General features: G+C 37.7%; 2 protein-coding genes and 2 long non-coding RNA genes across 4 annotated transcripts; 1 reads left to right on the top strand and 3 right to left on the bottom strand.

Annotated features, from left to right (window-relative positions):
* Window positions 1–2,253: 2,253 nt before the first annotated feature.
* On the bottom strand, window positions 2,254–7,378 carry LOC121957176. The gene is made up of 3 exons (XR_006106736.1): window positions 7,298–7,378; window positions 4,552–4,626; window positions 2,254–2,376 (listed from the first exon to the last, which is right to left on the bottom strand). It is a non-coding gene; the product is annotated as an uncharacterized LOC121957176 (long non-coding RNA).
* Window positions 3,474–11,521, top strand: nup85 (nucleoporin 85). The gene is made up of 19 exons (XM_042505703.1): window positions 3,474–3,677; window positions 4,720–4,810; window positions 4,907–5,063; window positions 5,159–5,229; window positions 5,716–5,759; window positions 5,977–6,046; window positions 6,169–6,290; window positions 6,397–6,531; window positions 7,327–7,449; window positions 7,589–7,720; window positions 7,810–7,916; window positions 8,032–8,115; window positions 8,230–8,295; window positions 8,605–8,756; window positions 8,877–8,994; window positions 9,254–9,354; window positions 9,842–9,993; window positions 10,881–10,982; window positions 11,316–11,521. Exons 1-19 carry the CDS (start codon window positions 3,645–3,647, stop codon window positions 11,412–11,414), a joined length of 1,959 nt encoding a protein of 652 aa, XP_042361637.1. The 5' UTR covers window positions 3,474–3,644; the 3' UTR covers window positions 11,415–11,521.
* On the bottom strand, window positions 11,014–13,541 carry LOC121957177. Its single transcript, XR_006106737.1, has 3 exons — window positions 13,392–13,541; window positions 11,336–11,400; window positions 11,014–11,117 (listed from the first exon to the last, which is right to left on the bottom strand). It is a non-coding gene; the product is annotated as an uncharacterized LOC121957177 (long non-coding RNA).
* A 59-nt stretch (window positions 13,542–13,600) lies between these two features.
* gga3b (golgi associated, gamma adaptin ear containing, ARF binding protein 3b) lies at window positions 13,601–23,470 on the bottom strand. Its single transcript, XM_042504765.1, has 17 exons — window positions 23,410–23,470; window positions 22,236–22,320; window positions 22,075–22,150; window positions 21,895–21,993; window positions 21,394–21,517; window positions 21,207–21,310; window positions 20,925–21,005; window positions 20,318–20,455; window positions 18,939–19,020; window positions 18,724–18,849; window positions 18,358–18,606; window positions 16,852–16,934; window positions 16,619–16,752; window positions 16,095–16,378; window positions 15,796–15,965; window positions 14,723–14,833; window positions 13,601–14,636 (listed from the first exon to the last, which is right to left on the bottom strand). Exons 1-17 carry the CDS (start codon window positions 23,447–23,449, stop codon window positions 14,526–14,528), a joined length of 2,097 nt encoding a protein of 698 aa, XP_042360699.1. The 5' UTR covers window positions 23,450–23,470; the 3' UTR covers window positions 13,601–14,525.
* Between the last annotated feature and the right edge of the window lie 120 nt (window positions 23,471–23,590).

The raw sequence follows: 23,590 nt of genomic DNA, 5'->3' as shown, positions 1-23,590 counted from the left end.
GCATTCGAGCAGGAAGAGGAAGAGATGCAGTGCAGAGCTGGATGAGAGCCAATAAACTATGAACAATAATTCTTTCAGAAAAAAACTGACTGAAAACATGACCAAGGCAAATAACTCTGTAATGAGCAACATCTGGCTTTTATTTCAAGATCTGACGTTCCAGCGTTCTGCAGTGTATTTGGACGGCTTGTATGCGTGGCACATGATTTGTCAAACATACTGAACTGTGACCTTGATTAAATATTTATAGTCATGTTAAATAAAAACCACAGATAAAGCTTCTCGCAAACATAATTCATGCGAAAATTGTGACTTATAAATTGCCCACACCACAAATTGTTTGCTTGAGGTCAACACTGCATTATTTACAGCGCTGTCACACAAAAGCTCAAATTAGCAGTCACAACATGCATGAGTGATAAGCATGAAAAGGCTGAAAATAATTACTGTTATCGTAGCTTTTTATTGTCTTCAAACAAGATTAAACATGTGCTGACTTCAAAGATGCTGCTTCAAACCATCAAGTAATTCCAGTAATTATTTCCATATGATGTTAATGAAGCGTAAGTTTTTCTTCTAAGCCTTGCTCTACACTGTCTGTATAGTTGGAAAAAGACTACTACAAGGTCTCTCTCTGCTACAGTGTGCTGAAATATTCCACTCTGAAAAACCCTTTTAATGGCAGACATTGTGACATAACAGGAAAAGTTTAATTAATAACTTTAATAATGGCCATGTGACATTTAGGAGGGTTAGTTTCAGGGCACGAGCTAAGGGCATTGCTGACTCAATCTCAGTCTGATGACGATATACCCTCCCGGAGCAGAGGCCAATGTTTTGGGGTGATCCGGTGTAGCCAGTAGATATCCGAGCCAACACTCCCTCTTCCATTTGGCATTTCAACTAATCTCTATAAACATAAAATCTCCATACATAAGCAGATATGTGTTTATAGAGATCATTGCTGACTGAGACACTTCAGTGGAAAGGATCCATTTTTTGACAAGTGCAAAATGATGCACCAAATTCTGTGAAAAGGGCCAATTAGGAGACTTTTGTCAAGTGTACCAAACTGTACCAAATGTAAATTAAAAAAAAAATTTTTTTTTTTGACATTTAAAGTTTTTATTGAGGATTTCCAGTAAAACTTCCAAAGTCTGTCATATTTTATAATGTCATTAAAAAAAATCAAAAATCAAAATAAATAATTAAGTTAAATCGGTTAGACTTTTTAAAAAAATTTCAATCTCTTAAATGAATATATTTAATTTATGGTGCTGTTAGATTGCTGCTAGACTGCCACATTAATACAGATCGGTCTGTAAATAAAATACACAAAATTCTCACTTATTTTTTTCTCATTTTTTAGTTTGCCAGATGGAATTAAATAAATGGATGAATAAATCGATAACACGTGGACCGAGGTGCATGCCTCTGTGTTTGGCAAGTGAGAGCGCAAACTGTTTTTTGACTGCACTGAAAATGTTGTTTTTGAAAGACTAAATGCCAATATATTTGGATTGAGGGAGAATATTTTGTTGTATAAAAACATGCTATTTTTTGAAAATAATACATCTTTTTTTCCGATAAATTTTGACTCTTGGAAAATTAGATTAATTGTAAATGTTTAGATCACACAAGTCAGAAATGATCCTACACAGCCACCAATAATATCTCATTCCACAAATAGTATAATACTAAAAATAATGAGAAAAAAACCCCCAAAAAACACAAAGAACTTAAAACTAGAGATGACGGTTCCTGATGAGCTCAATTAAAAGTAAATTCAGAAACACCTTTTACTGTTTTCTATCTAAAATATGACATTGCTTGTTTAATGTAGCAATGACTGATAAACTAAACTTTAAAGCTTAACAGCTTAATAATAAAGTAAAATGAGACTGGAACATATTTGAACCCTGTAATGTGCTAACTTTATCATTGTTAAAATTTTTCGTAGGGGCTGATATAAGCTACAAAAAGCACAAAGGTGGGGCTGAATAGCAAAGCTGTCGTCCTTTGTGTTATCATTACAGATTAATCTTAGATTACATAGTGGCAGTGAACACAAAACTGCCTCTACAAACAGAAAATGAGGCTGTATGTGGTGAGAACGGAAATGCTATTCTTGCAATACAATGCAGTAATTGTGTTATTTGTTATCACTTGTTTAGAAAATCATCTTATCATCCTGAATATTCACAGTCTCTCAGCGATGGTTGTTGTGTGCTGATGCTGTGCTGTGTCCACATGTCTCTCGCAGTAGGCCCTCATGAGTTTGATGAGCGGCGTTTTGATCTTAAACTGCACTACAGATCAATCCTGACCTGCCGCCTTCAGGTTTATGTGTTTGTTGCTTTCAGTCTCGACTGCCTCCTGAGGGTCAGGGAGGACAATACAGTTAACGCAGCCATGCAGAGAACCACAGCTGATTAATCAGATTTTATCATTCAGCCTCATTTCCTGATTACAGCTGAACACATGCGAAGAACCACACGTTTCTCTCTGTTATTGCAAACAGAATACATTGATTTTTTTCAACAGCTGCAATTTAGGACCATCACTGGACTAACAACTGCCACTGTTGACATTTTAAATATTAATAATTGATTAGGAAGAACCATCCACAGTGACCTGGTTGAAATTCAGAGCTACAGGTAACGGTGCTTATTTCAGAGAGGATGAACTCCACCTCCAACATGTAATTATGGCAAGTTGGGCAGTATGATTATACATACTGTGAGACAATAGTGGTTTAAGATCCGGTTTGCTTTCGACTTTCCACCCAACCGGTTATCCTTTTAGCACTTTTTTTTTTTTTTTACTTATAAGCTGCTATTCATTCATTCATTAATCAACTGGTTGGTCAATGGAAAATCAGTTGTCAACTATTACTATTATTATTTTTAATAATTTTCAGATAATTTTATTTTACTTTTTACTAATTTCTTGATAATTTTGAGCATTTTCCCCTTTCCTTTATTTTTACTTTCTTTCTTTCTTTAGCATCATCATCATCATCATCATCATCATCATCATCATTATTATTATTATTATTATTGGTTAATTTTATTTTACTTTTTTACTCATTTCTTGCTAATTTGGGGTTAATTCCTTCTTTCCTCTCTCATTGCCTTCTTTCAATGTTCAAGACAATTGAGAAAATTTGCTGAGGTTTTCAGAGGTTTCAACGATTTATGCATATATTTAGTTATTTTTAATGCAAAGCCAGTGTATTTGCATATCACACCAAACAGACTTGCGAAAATATCTGTATGTTTGTAGGTGGATAAAATAAAGAACATGTGTTGGTAATACCTCTCTCTTTTGTATGTAAACAAAATTACCCAGAGCTGAAGAGTTATTAATCACATGTGCTAATATATGTATTAAGTGCGTGCTCTTAAGTTATTTAACTATATATCGGGACAAATCCACACCATGCGCCAAACACAGCAGCTGGTAAAAAAAACAGGCAGGAGGATGGCCAGCTGTCGGTGACGCCATCACTCATGCGCCGAAGGGCTTTCCAATGAATGATTGAGGCGCGTAAGCAGCTCGGCACCTGTAGTTCATGGCGTGTAGTCTTTACAGCTAAATAGTTTATCATTTATATTTTATCGTATTGATAATATTGTTCCCAGATGGAGGAACTGGACGTTGAGCCGGCAACCACCGTAAGTAACCGCTGCAGCCGAGTTTTCTCACTTAACTTCTCCAACAACAGCGATGCTAACAAGCTAACAACCGCAAAAACATCACAGTCAGTCTCAAACAGCCAAATTAAATTATGATATAAATACAGAAAAGTTACCTAACGTGTGTCAGACACATCAAAAAGTTAATAACCGGAACACAGACGTTTTAGAAATACATTAAAAGTGTCAAAGTAGTAAGAATATAGCAAAAGTTCCTGCTAACAATTAAAGTAAAAGAGGTTTCATTCATATTGAAACGTTTCTAATTTTACTTTTATATTTAATTCTGATTTCTCAAAAGTTAAACAGTGATGTAGATGTTTACTGAGGTCTAATTTTACACATGTGCTGTGAAAAGATGTTACTAAATTTATACTTTACTTTTTTTTTCAGATTGTAGTATTTACTATCGATATATTATATTTGGCTGCTATAATTACTGTGACAAAGATACTAATGCATTTTTCCTCATTAGCCCTTTGAAACCTGAACAAAATTATTTTATTTCTTCCAAAAAACGAGGGGAGAAGGCATTAATGGCCCAGTAATGAGCAAGAAATTACCAAAAAATTACAAGAAATTATCTGAAAATAAGATGTGAAAAAAAGGAAAACAAAGAAACAGAAAATTACAAAAAAAATGTATTGAAAAAAATAAATGTATATTTATGATAATTAAAACTAAGTTTTCTGGACATTTTTCCTAATTAAAAAAAAATAAAAATGTAATAATTGTCTCACCCTCAGTCGCCGCCACTTATATTATGCGAGCATGTCAGACATATAATTAGAGCCATCATCATATAGAGATTAAATATTGGAAACACAACTTTAAAATTACTTTTGTAACTTACTGGCAACCAGCGATGGGATATAAAAACTGGTGATCTGAGCTGTCCTTTTGATTTGGGTTAGAAGAGCTCTTGAACCTGAAAAACACAATTTAAGTTGATATTCAATTTGTATCTTACCATCACCTGTTTTAATTGATCGTTTTAGTGTCTTCTCTTTTTTAAATTCAGAATATTCCTGCAGCCAGTGATGGGAAGCATTTGGGGTTTGCATGGGGTCCAGGTGATATTCTTGTGTATGAGACCCTTTACAAAGCATCAGGTATGTGTATAATGATACAAGCCCCTCTTTAGGTTTTAACAATCTCTTTTTTTACCTAATGCATGTTAGTTATCACCCTCTGTGCTGCACATTCAGGTGCTAAAGGATCAGGCTGCTCCTTCATCCACGAGGTCAGGAAAGATGAGGACATATATTCCCCCATTTTACGCAAACTCTTCAATGAGTCACATCACATCTTTGTCGGCCTGCAGACGATTAAAGAGGACCTCCCCAGCAAGAACAAAAAACCCCAGTAAGACCACGTGATGGCTCTTTTCCTTTGACTATTGCTTTTCAGAGATGTGCATCTTAGCTTCAAACAGCTAACATGATTTGTCTGCTCCTTAGATTTGTCAGCATCAGTAAAAACTACAGATCTGTGATACGAGCCTGTATGGAGGAGCTTCAACAAGTTGCAGGTCAGAATTTTGAAATATTATTTTGATATACTGAAACTGAAATGTGTTTCGAACATGTAAAAAAAAAAAAAGGAAAGTAAACAACATTTAAACATGCACACACATACACACATGTCCGAAAATGAGGGTTATTTTCTTAAACTATAAATAAACTATAAACTATACAGACCATATATATGGTCTGCATGTATGTAATGTGGATATTTACATTGTTGTTATATAAACTATACAGATCACATGTGTAAACATATCTACATTGTTTTTTTACAGAAGAGGGAAGGTAGAAAAAGGAAATACAATAAAAAATACAAAACAGTACAAAATAGATTAAACAAGATTTACAAAATACTGTAAACATCTGGTGGGGGACTTCTTCGCCCATGTACCTCATGAAAATCACATCCTTGTACATCTTTTTAAATTATTTTGTTTTTTAATGTGATTATAAAGGGATAATCAAAATTTGCATTTCTGTCTTTTCTGCAGTTTCTACTAAAGATACAGAAGTGGCCAATCAATATGGAAATCAGGTATAATCTGACTGTGTGTTTATCTGAGCACCACATGCAGAGACATATACACTACTACTATATTTAAAAACTAAATCATCTTTATAAGTAAAGTTACAATTAATGTTAAGGTATTTATGCAGAGGAATGATTGTTCATGTTTGACTGAAATTTACTTTTGGATTATTCGTTCTCACTGACACTTGTCCTAACTTCGTCCTTTGTTTTGGCTTCATAGGTGTCCATTCTGTTGGCCATAGAACTGATCTGGAATCTGTGTGAAGTGCTCTTCATTGATGCTGCTCCTGGTTAGACTTTGACTTTGTTCTTTTAGCTAAACTCTTCATCTTTGGAGTTTATAGCTTGACTTTGAGACTATGACAGCATCCAAACAAACAAGTCAGCTGTGTGTTTGTGTGTTTCTCCTCAGCGGGTTCCCTGTTGCTCCACCTCCTAGACTGGGTACGGTTACACAAGGCCGACGTGGATGAGAAGGCCAGAGAAGTGCTGCAAAGTGAGAGCCCCGCTGAGCACCACGACTACTGGGATGTGGTAGGCGCAACACACACGCACAAGTTTATGTTTCTGAAACACCTCTCGCCCTGATTCTGAGTGTGACATTTCAGCGATGACATGATTTCGTGTCGGGGCTGTGCAGGTGGTGAACTATGTGCTGCAGGGCAGGTTGGAAGAAGCCAGACAGATGCTGGTGAAGCAGGCCACACTACAGCCTGCTGCCAGGAACATGTACAAGCTGATGGACACTCTGCTCAGCAAGATGCCCTTCTACAACGTAAGATCGACTTTCAGCGGGTTATCTGGTTTTGTAGCTTCATTCATTGGCGAGATGGGATTTGCATTATGACCTCATGAAAGTACTTTCAGTTCATACTTGGTTAATCAGTTCTGGCCAATTATAAGCCAGTTTCAAAAACACAGAGGTTAGGACTGATGAAATAACACATAAGCATGAATGTCTTCTTAATATGCAGAAGTTTCACCTTTAATGTGTAAAGCAGTTGAATAGAAAGACACCTAAATTTACTCTACCGCTGTTTTTATTTGATGCATCCTGTGTGCGTAAAGATGTCATTAGAAATTATGGATGTCTTAAGCCGATCTGTGGTGCTGCCAACAGCATATTATAGAGTAAAGAAATCTGTACTGGCTACAGCTACATCCATCCAATTCATTATTTATGTTAACCTGCTATAATTCAGCCTGATGACATAAACCTGTTTTTTGAAATTCTTGATTCCTTTAATTGAAGTTTTTACGAAGATATTCACGTGGATAGTTTGAGTAGTCTTATGATCGTATAATACGCTGCTGCTGCTGCTGACAAAACTGCATGTCATGGATAATCTTTTAAATCTGTATTTTGCTCACGCTGTGGATAGAAAGAGTTCAAATCATCCTGATGTTGCAGTTCCTAACCGGCACTCCTCTCTCACTTCACAAATATCATTCAAATATAGTACTTAATGTTACATCAACTTTGACTTTTGCACAAGTCAAACTCAATATTTGCTCATAAAACAGCCAGTGGAAGCTTTTACCTTTTGATCTTTGTGTGATGATCCGTCAGCCTGGTGGCACTCAGACGCTGACAGAGTTTGATGTGAAGTGGAGACACTGGCACGAGGAGGTGGACCGATGCCTGCAGGACAACTCGTTCGCCAGCAACCGACACCTGGAGATCATCTGCAAGGTTAGTGCCCTCAGCAGACCCAGCTGCTATCCATCTACCTTTTACATGTACGGATTATGTGCAATGATAACTGTAGTATATTATACATGCAATGAGGAATGAGAAATTTAAAAAATAATTTAATTTTATGTAATTTTAGATCCTTTTGGGGGATGAGGATACTTTGCTGGAGCACAAGGAACTACTGAGCACCTGGTACCACTTCCTGGTCACTAGACTGCTCTTCTGCCACCCGACAGTCAAACCCACTGAGTTACACTACTATGCACAGGTAAACTACAGCTGCACTGCTCACCATTCATGGTCACTGCGACTGCATTCCTCTTATTTATCTGTGTTGACTCTGTCCGTGTGCTGCAGTCATGCATGACGATGTTTCTGGACTCGAGGAGCGTCCCAGAGCCTCTGGACAGCATCCTATTGGCTGCCTTTGAGTTTGACATCCATCAGGTCATCAAGGACTGCAGGTAACATGCAGGATTACATCCATCTGTAAATGTACACAAGACAGACAACAAATACTTGTTGAGGATGTAAACTTTTTTCCTAATTTCCTAATTTCTCCACCATGTGTCTCTTCAGTATTGCTCTCAACAACTGGTGGTTTGTGGCCCATCTGACAGATCTGTTGGATCACTGCAAACTCCTCCAGTCTCACAATCTACAGTAAGGACTCTGTTTGGCTGCGTTTGTAACTTGCATACACTTTAAACTGGAGATAAGAAGACAGCACACTTTAATCGTCTAACATTTACCATGTCATTCTGTGTGTGTGTTCAGCTTTGGATCCAACCTGAGAGAGTTTCTTCTGTTAGAATATGCTTCTGGTCTCTTCACTCATCACAGGTATGCTCATTTAAAGCCACTAATTATCCTTATGGTATGAAAATTGTGTTAATTGATGCATATAATTACTGTTTTAGATTTTTGTGCAAAGTATGAAAACTTGTTTAGTCTTGACACGTGGCTTTTCTGTGTGCAAATCATGATTATTTTTTATCAATTCATGTTTTTATGATTTCTTATTTACTCTGTTAATTAAGCGCTGCCCTAGAATGTGTCAGTCGAAACCAAAAACAGCATCATGATATCTTAATTTTTGCCTCTCCAAATGCCTTGAGTTATAGGATGTTTTTCGTGTATGTTTGCGTAAAGTCTGTGGCAGCTCGCCGTGGATTACTTTGACAACTGCCCAGAGTTTGGCCGTGTCTACTTGGAGCTGCAGATCGAGCGCGTTCCTTTGGACACGGAGCGCAAAGCCCTCAAAGTGCTCAGAATCTGTGAGCAGAGGCAAATGTCAGAGCAAGGTAGCACTTTTATTCTCTCCTATCTACCTGTCTTACACAAACACACATTAATATATAGTCATGCGTTTTTCCACTGCAGTAGGAACTTAAATCTTGATTTTTTTTTTTGCCCTCATCCAGTGCGGAGTATCTGTAAGGTCATGGCTATGCGGGCTTTGAGGAACAACAGACTGGGCTCTGCTCTCTCCTGGAGCATCAGGGCCAAAGATGCAGCTTTTGCAACCCTCATTTCAGAGAGGTTAGTTCCCTTAGCAACACACTTACTATTACAGTTTTTAACACTGTCTGTGGCTGTGCTGGAGCCGATAGAATAATCAGCAAAAAGTCCTTGTTTCTGCTGTTTTACTTTTGTCAGATCTGGCCATTATTGGGCTGATACCGTTTATTCTGTGGAGGCCTTTTACACAACTTAACTAGCATGAATACGTGTGGTTTGTGGCTTAAGGTCTCATATAAATGCGTCTTTACAACTGGTTTTATGAGTGTGTGAATTTCAGGTTCTTGCAGGATTACTGCGCAAGAGGGAGCTTCTCTGATTTGGATCTTATAGACAACTTGGGTCCAGCAATGCTGCTCAGCGACAGGCTCACTTTCCTGGGTATGAACGAGAACACCACACACACACTCTGCAACATTTTGTGGCGCTGCTGAACTTGTGACTCACAAGTTAAATTCACACATGGAGTGAGGGGACTTTCAGTCGGGGCAGTGTGCCTCCTGGACAGCTTCCCTCCTCGTCTCTTTTAGGCGGTCACATGAGACTCAGACACAGAGACGTGTGTGCACTCAGGGATATAAATAAAGCTACGTGCTGCTTAATGCAACAGCATGTGACAGTGTGATTTACTGGAAGAAAATCAGTGAAAATAGATGAACTATTCATGATAAAAATCTCTTTAGATGCAAGTAAAGTGCATTTAAAGAAATTGCTTTTCTAATGATTATTATTTTTGTAAACTCTATTAAACTCCGATTGTAAACAGATCTTTACATTTGTGAAGAAATGATGCAGAGTTCAGAGTTTTATATTGTGTGATAACATCTATGTCAACATTAGCTTGGTGATAATTTTTTTTCGCCTCCAGGGAAATACCGTGAGTTCCACAAGCTGTACGGAGAGAAGCGCTTCAGCGAGGCGGCCAAGCTGCTCCTCTCCCTCATGACGGCAAAGATCGCCCCCCGCAGCTTCTGGATGACTCTGCTGACCGACGCTCTGCCGCTGCTGGAGCAGAAAGAGGTCCGTCACCGTACGCAGTGTCCAGTATACTGAGGATTCAGACACAATTCTGATCATTAAAATCACAAGATTCAATAAAGATACAAAGATACGTAACAGTTACATGAAAATATGAAACCGTAATGTTCTGCCGCATTACAATAAACCCGTCATTGTGTTTTGCTATAAGACAAAATAAAGATAAAAATGATAATCTACACTGAAAATATGCTGTTTTCAAATTAAAATTAAATGTTATTTAATTATTAACATTCTTCTTTTCTATAAAACATCAGAAAATAGTGAAAATGTGCATTTAAAAGTGCAAGAGATTCAGGTGAAGCCTTCAAATATCTTTTTTTGTTGTTTGACTAACCCCAAAATATTCAGTTTGTCAAAGAAGATTAAAAAAACAACAAATATTCATTTTTAAGTAGCTGTAAAAAGAAAATACTTGGCATTTTTCCTCAAAAAACAATATAAAAATGTATTGATTATATCAAAATAGCTGCAGCTCTGAACTGAATTTTAGCCCATTATTTCTCAAAGACATTTCTGGAAGTTTTTAGGATACACATAAAGGGATAATATTTGGTATTAGACCGATCAAAGTTTTAGTGACAAATTTTGGTTGCATAATTGATGCAGCTTGAATTACTGCATGTTCATCGATTTATTTGAGCATATGCCTGTCTGAGACATGATCATGCATTTTCAATTACTGGTCTCAAGACTAAATCAGAGAGTGAATCTTGCTTTTCTTTTGTGTCTTATGACAAAATTACTTTTATAAAGTATACTTGTGTCACACATGGCGACACAGAGCGAATGAGCTTAAGAAGAACAGACTGCTTGTTTTTCTGTGGACTTTTTAAGGTAAAAGTTGGCTTTGTTTTGGGAATTTTTAGGTGATCTTCTCAGCCGACCAAACCCATGAGCTGATGTTCTGTTTAGAGGAGCTCACCTCCTCACTGAACACCGCAGCTCCCGGCACAGACGGGCCCATGCAGGTACGCATCGTCTCCTCACATGATCGCGCTCAGGTGCTGGTGTTGTTGCTCGTCATTGTTTATCAGAGAAACTTTTAGCTTTTAGTTGCTGCTGCAGTATTTTTTGCCCAGTAAAAGTGTTGGTCTCTGCAGCTGCTGTTGACAAATGAGAGCTTAATATTAGGTTGGTGTTGATGTTAATTTGGTGCTGCGGTCTGAATGAACATTTGTGAAACCATGTTCATCTTTTGCACTTTAAGGTTAACTCCTCGAGAACAGCTGATGCATTGCTTGGCTTGTAACACACAGGACTAAAACCTGAGTTTTTCTGAGTGAGTGTATTTGTCATTTCAGGATGAAGAAATAGAGCTTACCAAAGTGGAGCTGCTGAGACTCGCTCTGGCCAGGAATCTGGCGATGGCTATAGTCAAAGAGGGAACTGTGGAGGCATAAATGGTGACATTAAAACAAAGCTCTTCTTTTGCATTTTTTGTATTGTATATAGAATTTAAGTGATCAAAATGTGCTCTTTGATAATAAAAAGATTTTCATGATGTAAACTGTTGTATAAATGTGACTTTTTAGTAAGTTATTTAACCTCAGGACATCAGACATCCATTGAAAGATTTATTTTTTCATGTAGCGAACAAATGGCACATTATACAGTATGTACAGACCTAACACTCTGCCGACATCTGCACGTCACATGTTCACGTAACTCGTCATACAACAAACAGTAGGTACATTACACACTATGTACATCAAACACACACTTCTTCGGTATCCGCATGGCGAGCTGAGGACTATCAGAGAAGGAACCTAAAGGCGAATCGGTTGGACTGATTTATGAAAATTTACTCACAGCTCGGTTCCACTCTGTCCCACACAAGTTATCTGTCTGCTGACATATTTCCCTTTCGAGCCGCTAAATTTTAAATTCAGATTTTCACATTTTTTAGGTTCAGTGATGCACTGAAATACTAAAACGGAACAGAAAATAATAAATACGACAAAAATACTCCCCAATACTTACACTAGTAGACACGTCTTTAAATACGGAACAAAATATGAATACCTATTGCCAAAATCATAAAACCTTTAATTTAATTTTAAAAGAAAAATCAATCACAGGAAATAAAATCCAGAGTTTGAATCAGTAGGCTCAAGTTATAACGACATATTTAACATTAAAAATTAACCATCTTAAGTTGTTTGCATTCACAGCACAAAAATAAATAGTGTTGGTTCACTAAAACAGGGAAATATTAACTCGTAGAACTGATAAAAACAAGTTACTTAACTGTGTCAAAAATCTTAATGTCTGAAATAATCAGTTTGGTAAAGTACTTTCTACTTAATGGATTAATTTTTAAATTGAATCCCAATTAATCCATTTCTCTCTTTTTAGGTGACCGGGGATCTTTAGGGGGAAAATACCGCTGTGTCAAGTTTTTCTGGTCAAATCGATTATGTCTCACAAGTTGTTGCTATGGGTTGATACTGTTAATTACAAAAATTTGGAGCTATGTGTAACCATTTTTGACCATTGAAAAATTAATAAAAATGGCCAAAAATCCAACCAACAAACTGCATCAAGACACTGAGACCTTAAGGAACACCATAGAAAAATCAGTGCTGTGGTCTGGTATCAAAAACGTTTTGATATTTAGAGATTTCTGTACGAATTGGACGGCAAGTACTTCTGGATAATGCAGAGAAATCCTCTTGTTTACATAATACTAATTTAAACCAATCATCCTCTAAATGTCCGAGGCCTCCAGTCCTTGGTTGTAACATTTCATGAGTCTGATTACCACAGATTATATTATTATTTATATTATTTATATTATATAATAGGTCATTTTACACAGTGAGAACAAGGTTTTAAAAAATAGTCTGGGACTAACATCACACTTGAATCAGGTTCATTTAATCCACGAGTCTCAGCTTTCTAGTCATACCCAATTAATGCAATTCCAAGACTGTTTAGGGATTCCAGTACTGAAATGTTTAAATAAAAATGAAATTTTCCCTGCAAGCAAAAAACTAAGATTTTTTTTAACCAAAAACTGCATGGGGCGAGCATAAAGTGAACCTGTTTTAGTTCAGATATCAGGTGTAGTTTCAATGGGGTGTAGCAATGGTAGTTTCTTCCCTTGCCAAAACTGTGCCCAATTTTGGAGTGTTTTTTAGCACCCTTGCTGACGAGCTAGCATAAAATGTCTGGCACCAAAGAAACCTTAAATTGTCTATTTTAGGAGTTGACGGATTATCAGCCTGGTCAATTATAGAGGCCGATATTTGGTATTTTGCCGATTATTTGTGTCTGCGTTTAATTTGAATGTTTTATGATAAAATTAATTTATTAAAAAATGCACATCCTGGGCTTCTTTGCAGCTGTGTCTCTCACTCTGGTCTGTTTTCACTCACCACTCTGTCTCACTTTATGTCCACATCTCGATCTGCACTTAAAAAAGATCCCAAAGTGCATTATGGGAGTTTTTCAATCAACCAACACCAGGAAAGCCAGTCTGTAATACATGCAAAGAAAGTGTCAGCATGGGAGGACCTTTTACTTTGTAAAACCTCAGGGAGCTATTTTCATTTATTCATTTTTTATTGAAATTTTTTACTGAACTTAATTTAAAAAAAAAGTTTCTGGGAACTTGCTGTATATGATGTTGAAAGTTTCAATTTTGATTAAACATTTGGTAAAGGTATTTACAAAGTTTCTTGCTGGTGTTTGTTCTTTTCCGAATGCTAAATTATGACAGAGAGATTTTCATTTTTTTGTAAATGCATATCAGTTCCAAATATCGGTTACTGGTCTCATTAAATACTAGTAATTGGTAACAGCCCCGGACAACCGATATCGGTCGACCCGTTAGTCTAGTTTAATAAGATCCAACTATATTTGCAACAACCTCTTAAACAGTAATGTCAGTCAAGATCGCTGCTGGTCCTGCCGGTCTCTTACGGTTTACTTCATCCAAAGACTTTTCAAATTTTCGAATATATTCAAGTATGTTTTCTGTGGTTTGAGAAAGTGCTCAGCCAGAGGAATAAATGAATAAAAGCACAACTGTTGTATCTTCAGCTCTGTTCTCTTACAGCTTAGTTTCTTTTCAAAAAATCATTTTATCTGCTGCAATCTAGCGCTTCAGTCAGGGGCTGAGCTCTAATGCTTTGATTATTCATAGTACATTCAAGTCTGTTATATTCATCTCGGGGTAAATGCATTAAAATATTCATCTTAATACCATCGACCTGTAAACACCCCGACCGTCTTACTTGCCAGTGTATATCTTTAGTTTGTTAGCTATCTGCAGGAAAGTGTACAAGCATTGTATAAATACAACTGTAGTATCTGCTGTTTGTTTCTCGCTGCCAGAGGCCAAAAAATGAACAACTACAGGAATGTGAAGCTGAAAGGTAGAGTGCGGCTGAATCTCCCCACCTCCTCTCTCTCTCTCTCTCTCTCTGGGATGGATGTGAACACACACACACTCACACATCCCTTCATGGAGTACAAAGCAGTCTGTCCCTGCTGAGTGATCCACACTTCTATAGATGACCCCACGTCTCTGGTGGGGGGAACTGGTCCACCTCTCCAACCTCGTTGCACAGACGATCTCCTAATTTGAAAGACAGCTTGTAGCGCAGGCGCACCTTCTCCTGTGAACACAAAAAAAGGTATTTTATCAGCATCATTGAAGCTGTTTGGCTACAAAATTCTTTGTGGCTCTTCAGTGTTATGTCACCTTTGATGGGTTGGCCAGCAACATGATCTGGGTGATGGAGGCTGGAGGTAGGATGGGGTTAAATGGTGCCAGTTCTGTTCCTGACGGAGGCTGCAGCTTCACCTTCATTGACTGGTGGAGAACGAAAGATGTCAGCACTTCTCTGCCTTTAAGGGTGACCTTTTCAACCTGGACCCTATTTTCTCGTGTTTCTGTGTCTAAGTGACTAATGGAGACAATAATGTTTGAAACTGGTCTAGTATTAGATTGGCTGAGAAAGTCACAGTATAGCATGTGGAAAGAAAGTTTGAAATGTCATATTACATTTTTTCCCCTTTTTCACAAACTGACTTTTTTTTATTGTGTTTTTCGACATGACTTTTTTAAAAAAAAATTCAACATACTTCACGACAGCTTTTTTCAACATATTATACTATGTATGTTTTTACAACACACTATGGCTTTTTAAATGCTTTTTTTCAACATGCTATACAATTACTTTTTTCTGCATTCAAAATGACTTTTTTTGACATACAGTAGTATGACAGCAAGTCTTTTCTAACATGCTATGTGATGACTTTAAATTGTTTTTTTACATGCTCTACTGTGAGTTTTAACAAACCTTTTTTTGACTATATATACTATTAATTTTGTAGTGGGTTTTTTTCAACAAACATTTTTACAACTATACTACAATGACTTTTTTGACAAACTATAATATGACCTTTTTTAACAGTTTTTCTGACATACTATGTCCTGTCAATGTTGTTTTGGACATGCTTCACTGTGACTTTTTTCAACATACTATGTGTTTTTTAAACAACTTTTATGATAGAAAAAACATGGAAAAACAGGATCCAGGCTGACAAATATTAAAGTTAACATTTAAAATAAAAAATTCACATTTTTTAAGTCAAGTGTTACCTCGCAGAGGGTGGCTGAAGGATAATAACACTATTAATAAACAAAAAATCTGTAAACATCCATCTGATCTGACTACGTTAGACTGCTGATTCCTCATATCAGCTGTGGTGAAACACCAAACACTGCAGATACAAGAACACATGAATCGACAGATGCGTAAATGTTTCTACCTTGGGCACAGCAGCTTGCAGTACCACATTGTGAACAAGCAGGGGCGCTGTATTGAGCATGGACACCACCATTACCAGTACGTCGGGCCTGCCGGGGGGACAGTCAGATGCAAAGTTGAGGAGCATGCGAACACCGTCCTTATCGTAGGCCGTCACAGGCAGCACTTTACCTGAAGACACACAGGACACAGCTAATCAGGAACAAGCAGATATGACGTATTAAAAGAGTTTACATCCAGCTGTGTATGTTTTTATCGTTAGAGCATTAAGTTCATTATCCACCCCTCTCCTGTCCTTACTGGGTCTGATGGCCTCCAGAGGGACGTGCACATTGCTCAGGGAGACGTCTGCCGCTCTGGCCGGGCTGCCCTGGAGGGGAGGGTGGCACGGGGACAGAGAGCGGAAAAGAGGGCTGCCAGGAGCTGAGCCCAGACTCTGGACCTTGACATGGGACAGAGCAGGAGAGCCGGGCATCGTACCCTGCAGAAGTGAGGGTGAGGAGGGAGAGCCTTGCCCTGGTATGAGGGGAGGTGCTGCTGCGGGCATCCCAAAGTTTCCTCTGGCTGTCATCTGGCTGGATAAACTGAAAATCACATTTGATAAAGTGCTTTGTGACCTTTAAGTATTGTTTATTAGTGAGATAGAAGCACCAACATTATTACAGTAAATTTTGTACACAGAATTAATCCTCAAGTCTGTCAATATGCCGACAAACGAGACCATAATTAAAGACAATTCTGTGAAAATATACAGTGTTTGCTATTATTTAAATTGTTATAACATACTGATTTTCAAAAAAACAAAGGAAAGACAAACACAGTACCTCTTGTGATCTGAAAAGCCCATCATGGCCAGGTCTTGCAGGTTCTGCAGACTGTGTGTGACAGCGGCTGGTTCAGCTGGAGGCATCGCTGGAACCGGACAGGCCACGCTGCCAAACATGTCCACGCCTGAAGCCTGCAGAGGAGATGTGGAGATAATTTAACCTCTGCGATTACACACTGACCAACAAGCTATGGTTTGGTTCAAGTTGCTCACAAACCATTTTAGGTGTACCTGCAATGAAGTCCACTGACTGGACAGATCGCTCAACTTGGGTTTTGGTTGGCTGTTCAGGGAGGTAGGAGGGTCGTTCAGTCCTGAAAGAAGGTAAAGGCATTTGTATCATCGAAATAGAGACATTTTTCATATATATTTATTTTATAGATTTAAATAAAGTTACTTATTTGAAGTTTTTGTGTTTTTTTTTAAATCTGGAAGTTCATTAATGCTCTAAATATCACCTACAGAACCTTTAACATAATTAATATTATGTCATGTTTGTTTAATCCATACAAATACCAGAGTGTAAAAATGTTGATTCACATGGTAATATGATGGACCTTTTTTTTAAGTACGCCTTTTTTGACATACTAGTCTATTACTTTTTAAACATTTTTTTAAAATAAGACGCTATAATTTCTTTTCCCCCTAATAAACTATACTATGACCTTTTTTTGACAAATTGTTCTATGACTATTTTCCACAGGTTTTGGACATATATTATTACTCGACATACTACCCTGTGATTTTTCTACCCGATATAATATGCTAGGACTTTTTAAACAGATTTTTTTTTTTTTACAAGCAATACTATGACTTTTTTAAACATTTTTTTCGACATACTACACTGTGACATTTTAAACCCGTTTTTTGACAGACGATATTTGCTATAGATGACCGAGCGGCTCGCGCCTGCCGCTTGCGTAACACCGCGGCTCGCGCACTACGGAAATACTTCACTTGTGGTGGGTCGCTGATCATCGTTATTTATTTTACTGTTAACAAACGTATTAAAACGTACCAATAGTGTCTCTGTGGTCGTCTGAGCATTGATACAAACAAACTTTTTTTTCCAACCTGTTTCTCTTTGCAGGAGACAAACAAAAGACGCGCGCGCCTGCACAGCTGGTATTGATTACATTAGCGCGAGACAGCGTCTCTGTCTCTCTACCTGCATCACCTACACACCTTTAGCGCTTCTATAGTCTAAAATTAAATAAAAAGAATAGGATAACGATAACAACAACAGCAGCAATAATAATAAAAATAATAATAATAATAATAAAATTAAAAAATAGTCGCTCAACAATCAGCTAAACAATGACTTTTTTCTCCTTTTTTTGACATATTACCACGACTTTTTTAGAGACTTTTTACATGCTTTATGACTTTTTTGACAGTGTTTTCAACATACTATACTATGACTTTTTTAAAGAAGTTTTTGTACAACTATGAATTTTTTAAAATACTATACTATATACTTTTTAACAGTTTTTTGACATACTATACTATGAATTTTTAAACATTTTTTAGACAAATATGATTTTTTTTCAACAAACAATACTATAACTTTTTTAACTGTTTTTTCGACATAATGTACACTGTTTTTTTTCCAACTTACTACATTATTAGTATTTTTTTAACATATCATGCTATCACTTTTTTCCCCACCTGCAGTGTCTCTGCCGCACAGTTTGAGAACTTGTGCTTACTCAGTAAGTCACAGTGGAGATATTGTACCTAGAGACAGCAGCTCATCGTCAAGGAGAGAGAGTGACGTGGAGGCCTTGTCAAGTGGGGGATGACTCGGGCTGCTGCTCTGACTGCCATGGGAACCGGCCAGGCGTCTGGGAGGAGGAGGCAGGACAGGGATGGGGGATGCCGTTGGATTCGTGGGGACAAGATTTGGGGACTGAAAGGGCGGTACGGCAGGCTGAGGAGGGCTCGGAGTGTCGAGGCCGGCGAGGTCGATCAGTGTGTCTGTAGTCTCTGGTGAGCGGAGATTGATTCCAGCAGCTGAATTAATGACACAGCGGCAGGATCTCTGGAGCATAAAGCAATCATGGATTTATGTTAAACATGCAGATTTATGAAAATGTATCTCACCACTTTCGCTGTGAGCGGCTGCAGATCGAGGCTCTTCACTGTCACCGTTGATGGGTTGCCCCTCAACAATCTTCTTGTAGGAGTTGATAACCTTGGACAGGTCGTCGCTGGCCTGCAGGATGTCACCTGACAAGTGAGAGGCTACACATTATACACAGTGATCAAAATGTCAAGACAGGGCTTCTTAAGATAAAGAAAATACCAAATGAGCAAACCTAAACTGCTGTCATTGTCCTCTGTCTCCGTGGCCATTTTGACAGCAGCACGTCTCAGTTTGTCACAGCGCTCGTAGAGTTCCTGAGAGGAAAAACAAAGGAGGCTCTGTACAGTTTAAATGCCACTGTGACACCAGCTGGTGTTTCGGCAGTTAATTTATCGACTAAAACATCACAGTGGAAACATATAAAATAACTTTACGTGATCAAATAAGTTTCTGTATTTTGCACTTCATCTCAGGTTGCAATTTGAGTATTGATTGTTTTCCAGTCTGGCTGCGTGTGATTACGTTATTGCAGATGACACTGAAGGATGAAGAGATTTCGCAGGATGACAGAGCTGAGAAAGAGCTGTTTGGGGGATTTCAGACGAGCCAAGTGCCAATATTTGACAGAAGAACAAAATGAAAACGTCTTGTACAAGAGTGTTTGCATTATGAAGAAAATGACATGAATAAAATATTGTTACATCAGGTGCATTTGGTTTTTTTTTTTCATTTGTTTGCTGTGAGAAGGAAATACGATCCAAATGTCTGGACTTCAGCAAAGTGCAGACTTTGCAGGTGCGTTCCTGGGAACTCTGCCAGCACCGAGGACTGTCCAAATCCACAACTCATCCAGACCACAAGGGTCCTCAGGCAGAGTTAAGACTTAATTGATTTAATCACCCACAATTCATGGCAGTACGGAGGTGACATTTTAGTTTTTGCTGACTCAAAAGAGAAACCCATAATGTAATACGTATTTTAAAAAAAATATCTGTATTAAAACATTACTTGAATCATTTAGGCCAGAATAATATTCAACCACATCGTGATACGTAAATATATAGTAATAAAGCCGAGACAGTGAGGCAGATCCACAGATGGATCGATGGATGGATAGATTGGCATAAAAAAATTAAAAAGATGGACAGAATAACCAGTTTATTTAGTCAAAGTCCGTGTTTTTTTCTCCAAACATTTCTGTATCTGAACGTGTATTAGGGGTCGACAGATATTGTTTTTTCAGGCCCGATATCGATTATTAGTAGTAAATGAGACCGATAACTGATAATTAAATGCGTTTGGAAAATGATTAATGAAAACTGAGACTTTCAACTTCTTATACAAGTTTCCAGCAACTTTTTATTAAGTAAATTGAAAATTTAAATTAAAAAAACAAGTAAATAAAAATAGCACCCTGGGGTTTTACAAAGTTAAAGTTCCTCCCATGCCAACACTTTCTTTGCACTATTTAATTCATCAATTTTATCGGCGATCATTAAAATAAAACATTGATACAAATAACCAGCAAAATGCCAAATATCGTATGTTGTATAGAAATATATGAATATCATTGTGTTCACTCCCAAAAACACACGGAGCACGGATACACACCTTAATGATGTCCTTGTCTGAGTCAGAGGAGCTGTCTTTATTGTAGTGGCTCAACATCTCCGTCAGCAGCTTCACGTTGATGTTCACCTCCTCCAGTGTGTTTATTCGCTTCGTTACCTTCTGCACTCGAGCCTCGTCCTGACAAGAACAACAAGACGCAACGTTACCCTGGTCTCTTTCAGTTGTATTTTAAAAATTGCCCCCGCCTAATTATCCTTATTAGTATTTATTACAATACAACAACAGTGCTCCCTCATTCTCCCACATTCTTACCTGCATCTTGTTTAATCTGTATATCTTTGATTTTTTTCTGGTATATCTTTGATTTTTGTATTTAAAACCTGTACATTTTTTTCTTCTTCTTTGAAACATGCCCATTTTTGCACTTTTGTATATTTTATATTTTGTATATATTGATATTTTATATATTTTTTCTGTACACACGGCTGCTGTGACAAGTTAATTTCCCACAAGTGGGATAAATAAACGTGTCTAAGTCTAAGTCTATATTTCAAAATGCTGATGTCACATGAAGAATATTATAGTAGTATCACCTTGGCAGAACCCAATTTTTGTCCAACAGCTTAATAAACCATACAGCTCTTACCTCTTTCACCATGTTTTTAATTAATCTGTTGGCCTCCTGGAGGTCCTCTGGATTTTTACTGCGGAGAAGTTCAGCAAGCAGCTACACACACAAACACACACACACACACACACACACACACACACACACGCACACACAACCGTAAACACTCAGAACTACTAACAAAATGAGTTATTTCATCCAGAGAACATGATTTATTCAGAAAGGAGCTGTGTTTTCCTCTGAGTTACTTTACATTTAAACAGAAGTTTGAATAACAACATTACAGAAGAGACCTCTCACCTTGCCCATGTCCTCGTTGTCAAACACCGGATGTTTAGGTCGTGTCGGGGGAGACGGAATCAGAGTCCTGTCCAGCGGTAACTCCGGGTCGTGTGTCACGAGGCCTGTTTGAGGAGAGCGAGGATTGTAATAAGACGTCTTTTCAAATGCAGGACGTTAGTCGTGTTACTGACTAATCTCAACACACCCTGTCTCCTCAGCGTCTGGTAGGCTTCACTGATCTTGGTTTCATTTGGAAAAGCCACCGTCCAGCTGTACAGCATCTCTACAATCTTTGTCTTCACCTTCTCGGGTGCGCTCTCACCCATGTACTGAAAACAAAAGGTTCGATTTGATTCATTTATTCCAAACATGTAAAAGAAAAAAGAGAAATGATTATACAAACAAGCAAAGAAAAAGAAAGTTTGGTTGACACATTCGAAAAAACAAGTAATAAGGAATACAGACTTTTAATCCCACCTCTTCTCTGTAAGTCATTTAAGTTTAATTAATATCTTCCTTATGAATTTAAACTTATACTCTAATTAATGAAACATATATACATACACCCACATATGCAAAATCAAATATCACGATTTTACATTATTATTTACAGAAAAAAGATAAACTAGAAGCGAATAAATAAAGGTGATTAAGAAGAGGCTGGATGAGTAGACTTTTCATATGTATGTTTTTGAAGGCTGCTCACCTTTGGAGACACAACTTTAATCAGCTCATTCAAAAATCTGTATTTTCCGACTTCATTATGAAACCTTCTCCCACAGTTCTTCATACACGCCTCCAACACCTGCACACAAAATCATCAAGATGGAGACAAAAGTGTCGATAAAAACGGTGCTGGCTGACATTTAGGCGAATCTCTTCTTACTGTCAGAGCCTGAAGAGCCTCCCATTCCTGTGGTGAGTGGATTTTGTGGACGAGCAGAGTCACAGCTATCTGAGGACTGCAAAACGATAAACCAGATGAGAAACCTTCACTGAGGCGATTTTTAAAAAACAAACGCATTTGAAAATATTTCACATACGTACCCTTCCAGTTCCTTGTTTATCTGATCACAGAAGCCGATGATGTACTCCCAGTCCTCCTGTCTGTTTGTGGGATGGGTGGCTTTATCTGTTTAAAAAAAGATATTCACACTCACTTAAAGGTCCCATGTTGTAAAAATGTCAGATTTAGATGTCTTTTTAATATAAAGCAGGTTTAGGTACGATATAAGTACAATGAAAGTATCATAATGCTAAAGAAATACACACAGCCCGTATTTAGAAACTGTGCCTTTAAATGTGCTGTCAGGATTATTGTGAAGTTGTGATGTCACAAAAATACTATACAAACTGTATCAAACTTAAAACATATTAACAGATGATTTACGTCTCTTTTCCCAATGAGAAAAAGTCACAATGAAACACAACACAATTATTATCCATAGAAAATTCTTTATACATAAAAACAAATATTTTTTTGTATTCCACAAGGAGCCGCGTTATTACATTTTGTCTCTGAAATTAACGAAGACAAAGTCCATGAAGCTTTATAACTTGGCAGAGGGACCTTATGTTGAACCTCTAGAACCCCATGTCATATTATTTTCCTCATCTAAATTGATTTATTTTGTGTTGTTTATTGTATTTAATTTCTTTCGAACCCAGATCTTTCCCTGCTTATTGTATGCATACTTTGTTTCTTGCTTGTCTGACGTCTTGACATGAAAATATTGTCACTGCACAAAGCCATAAATGTTTTTTTAAATTAATTTGTTTCAATAAAATTGGAAAAAAAACAAAAAAACATAACAATGCATCAATTGTCACCCCCCTCATTGCTGGAGCTCTTTGTATTGTCAGTGCTGCTCATTCATCATGCAGAGCTGTCTGTTTTCTGTCCAACAGCTGCAAGCATCAAACTGTCCAGAGGGACAACTGTCTGCAGAGCCTCTCTGAACAATCACAGAGCTGTCACTGGTAACTGTGACCCACACAGAGTTTAATAAAAGCTCTCCACCCATCCTGCTAATGATGCAGACAGCCGACTGTAGACCAGGAGCCCCTGTTAGCTCCCTGTTAGCTCCCTGTTAGCTCCCTGTAGCGACTGGAAGCGGCTAACAGCTCCTGTCCTGACGGATTCAGCGCCCTGTCTCCCGGAGCAGCGTATCTAGCTAATTACACATATTATTTAATTCATAAAACGAGATTAATCACTCACTGAGCCAAGATTCAAGCGACTCCCCTTCCTGGTACGCCATAGCACTATAAACATCGCGTGATGTCACCAGCGTGTGCGCGAGAGTCCAAAATTATTGATCGGAATGATTGAAAAAAAAACACATAAATATATTTTTTTAATTGTATAAATAATGATAGGTTTTTATTTTAAACGCCGCCGA

This window comes from Plectropomus leopardus, chromosome 17 (assembly GCF_008729295.1).
Source record: "Plectropomus leopardus isolate mb chromosome 17, YSFRI_Pleo_2.0, whole genome shotgun sequence".
Taxonomy (NCBI): domain Eukaryota; kingdom Metazoa; phylum Chordata; class Actinopteri; order Perciformes; family Serranidae; genus Plectropomus; species Plectropomus leopardus.
Note: the sequence above shows the minus strand (reverse complement) of the source record. Positions and strands in the feature narration are given on the sequence as shown.

Bases quoted from the DNA above. Each gene is read 5' to 3' on its own strand.
- nup85 (XM_042505703.1), top strand. From the start codon at position 3,645: ATGGAGGAACTGGACGTTGAGCCGGCAACCACC. The intron at 3,678-4,719 runs GTAAGTAACCGC...TTTTAAATTCAG, and splicing joins ACGTTGAGCCGGCAACCACC to AATATTCCTGCAGCCAGTGA. The intron at 6,047-6,168 runs GTTAGACTTTGA...GTTTCTCCTCAG, and splicing joins CTTCATTGATGCTGCTCCTG to CGGGTTCCCTGTTGCTCCAC.
- gga3b (XM_042504765.1), bottom strand. From the start codon at position 23,449: ATGGCGTACCAGGAAGGGGAGTCGCTTGAATCTTGGCTCA. The intron at 20,456-20,924 runs GTAAGAGCTGTA...TGTTCTTGTCAG, and splicing joins TTAAAAACATGGTGAAAGAG to GACGAGGCTCGAGTGCAGAA. The intron at 14,637-14,722 runs GTGACATAACAC...TTGTGTTCACAG, and splicing joins TGCTGGCCAACCCATCAAAG to GAGAAGGTGCGCCTGCGCTA.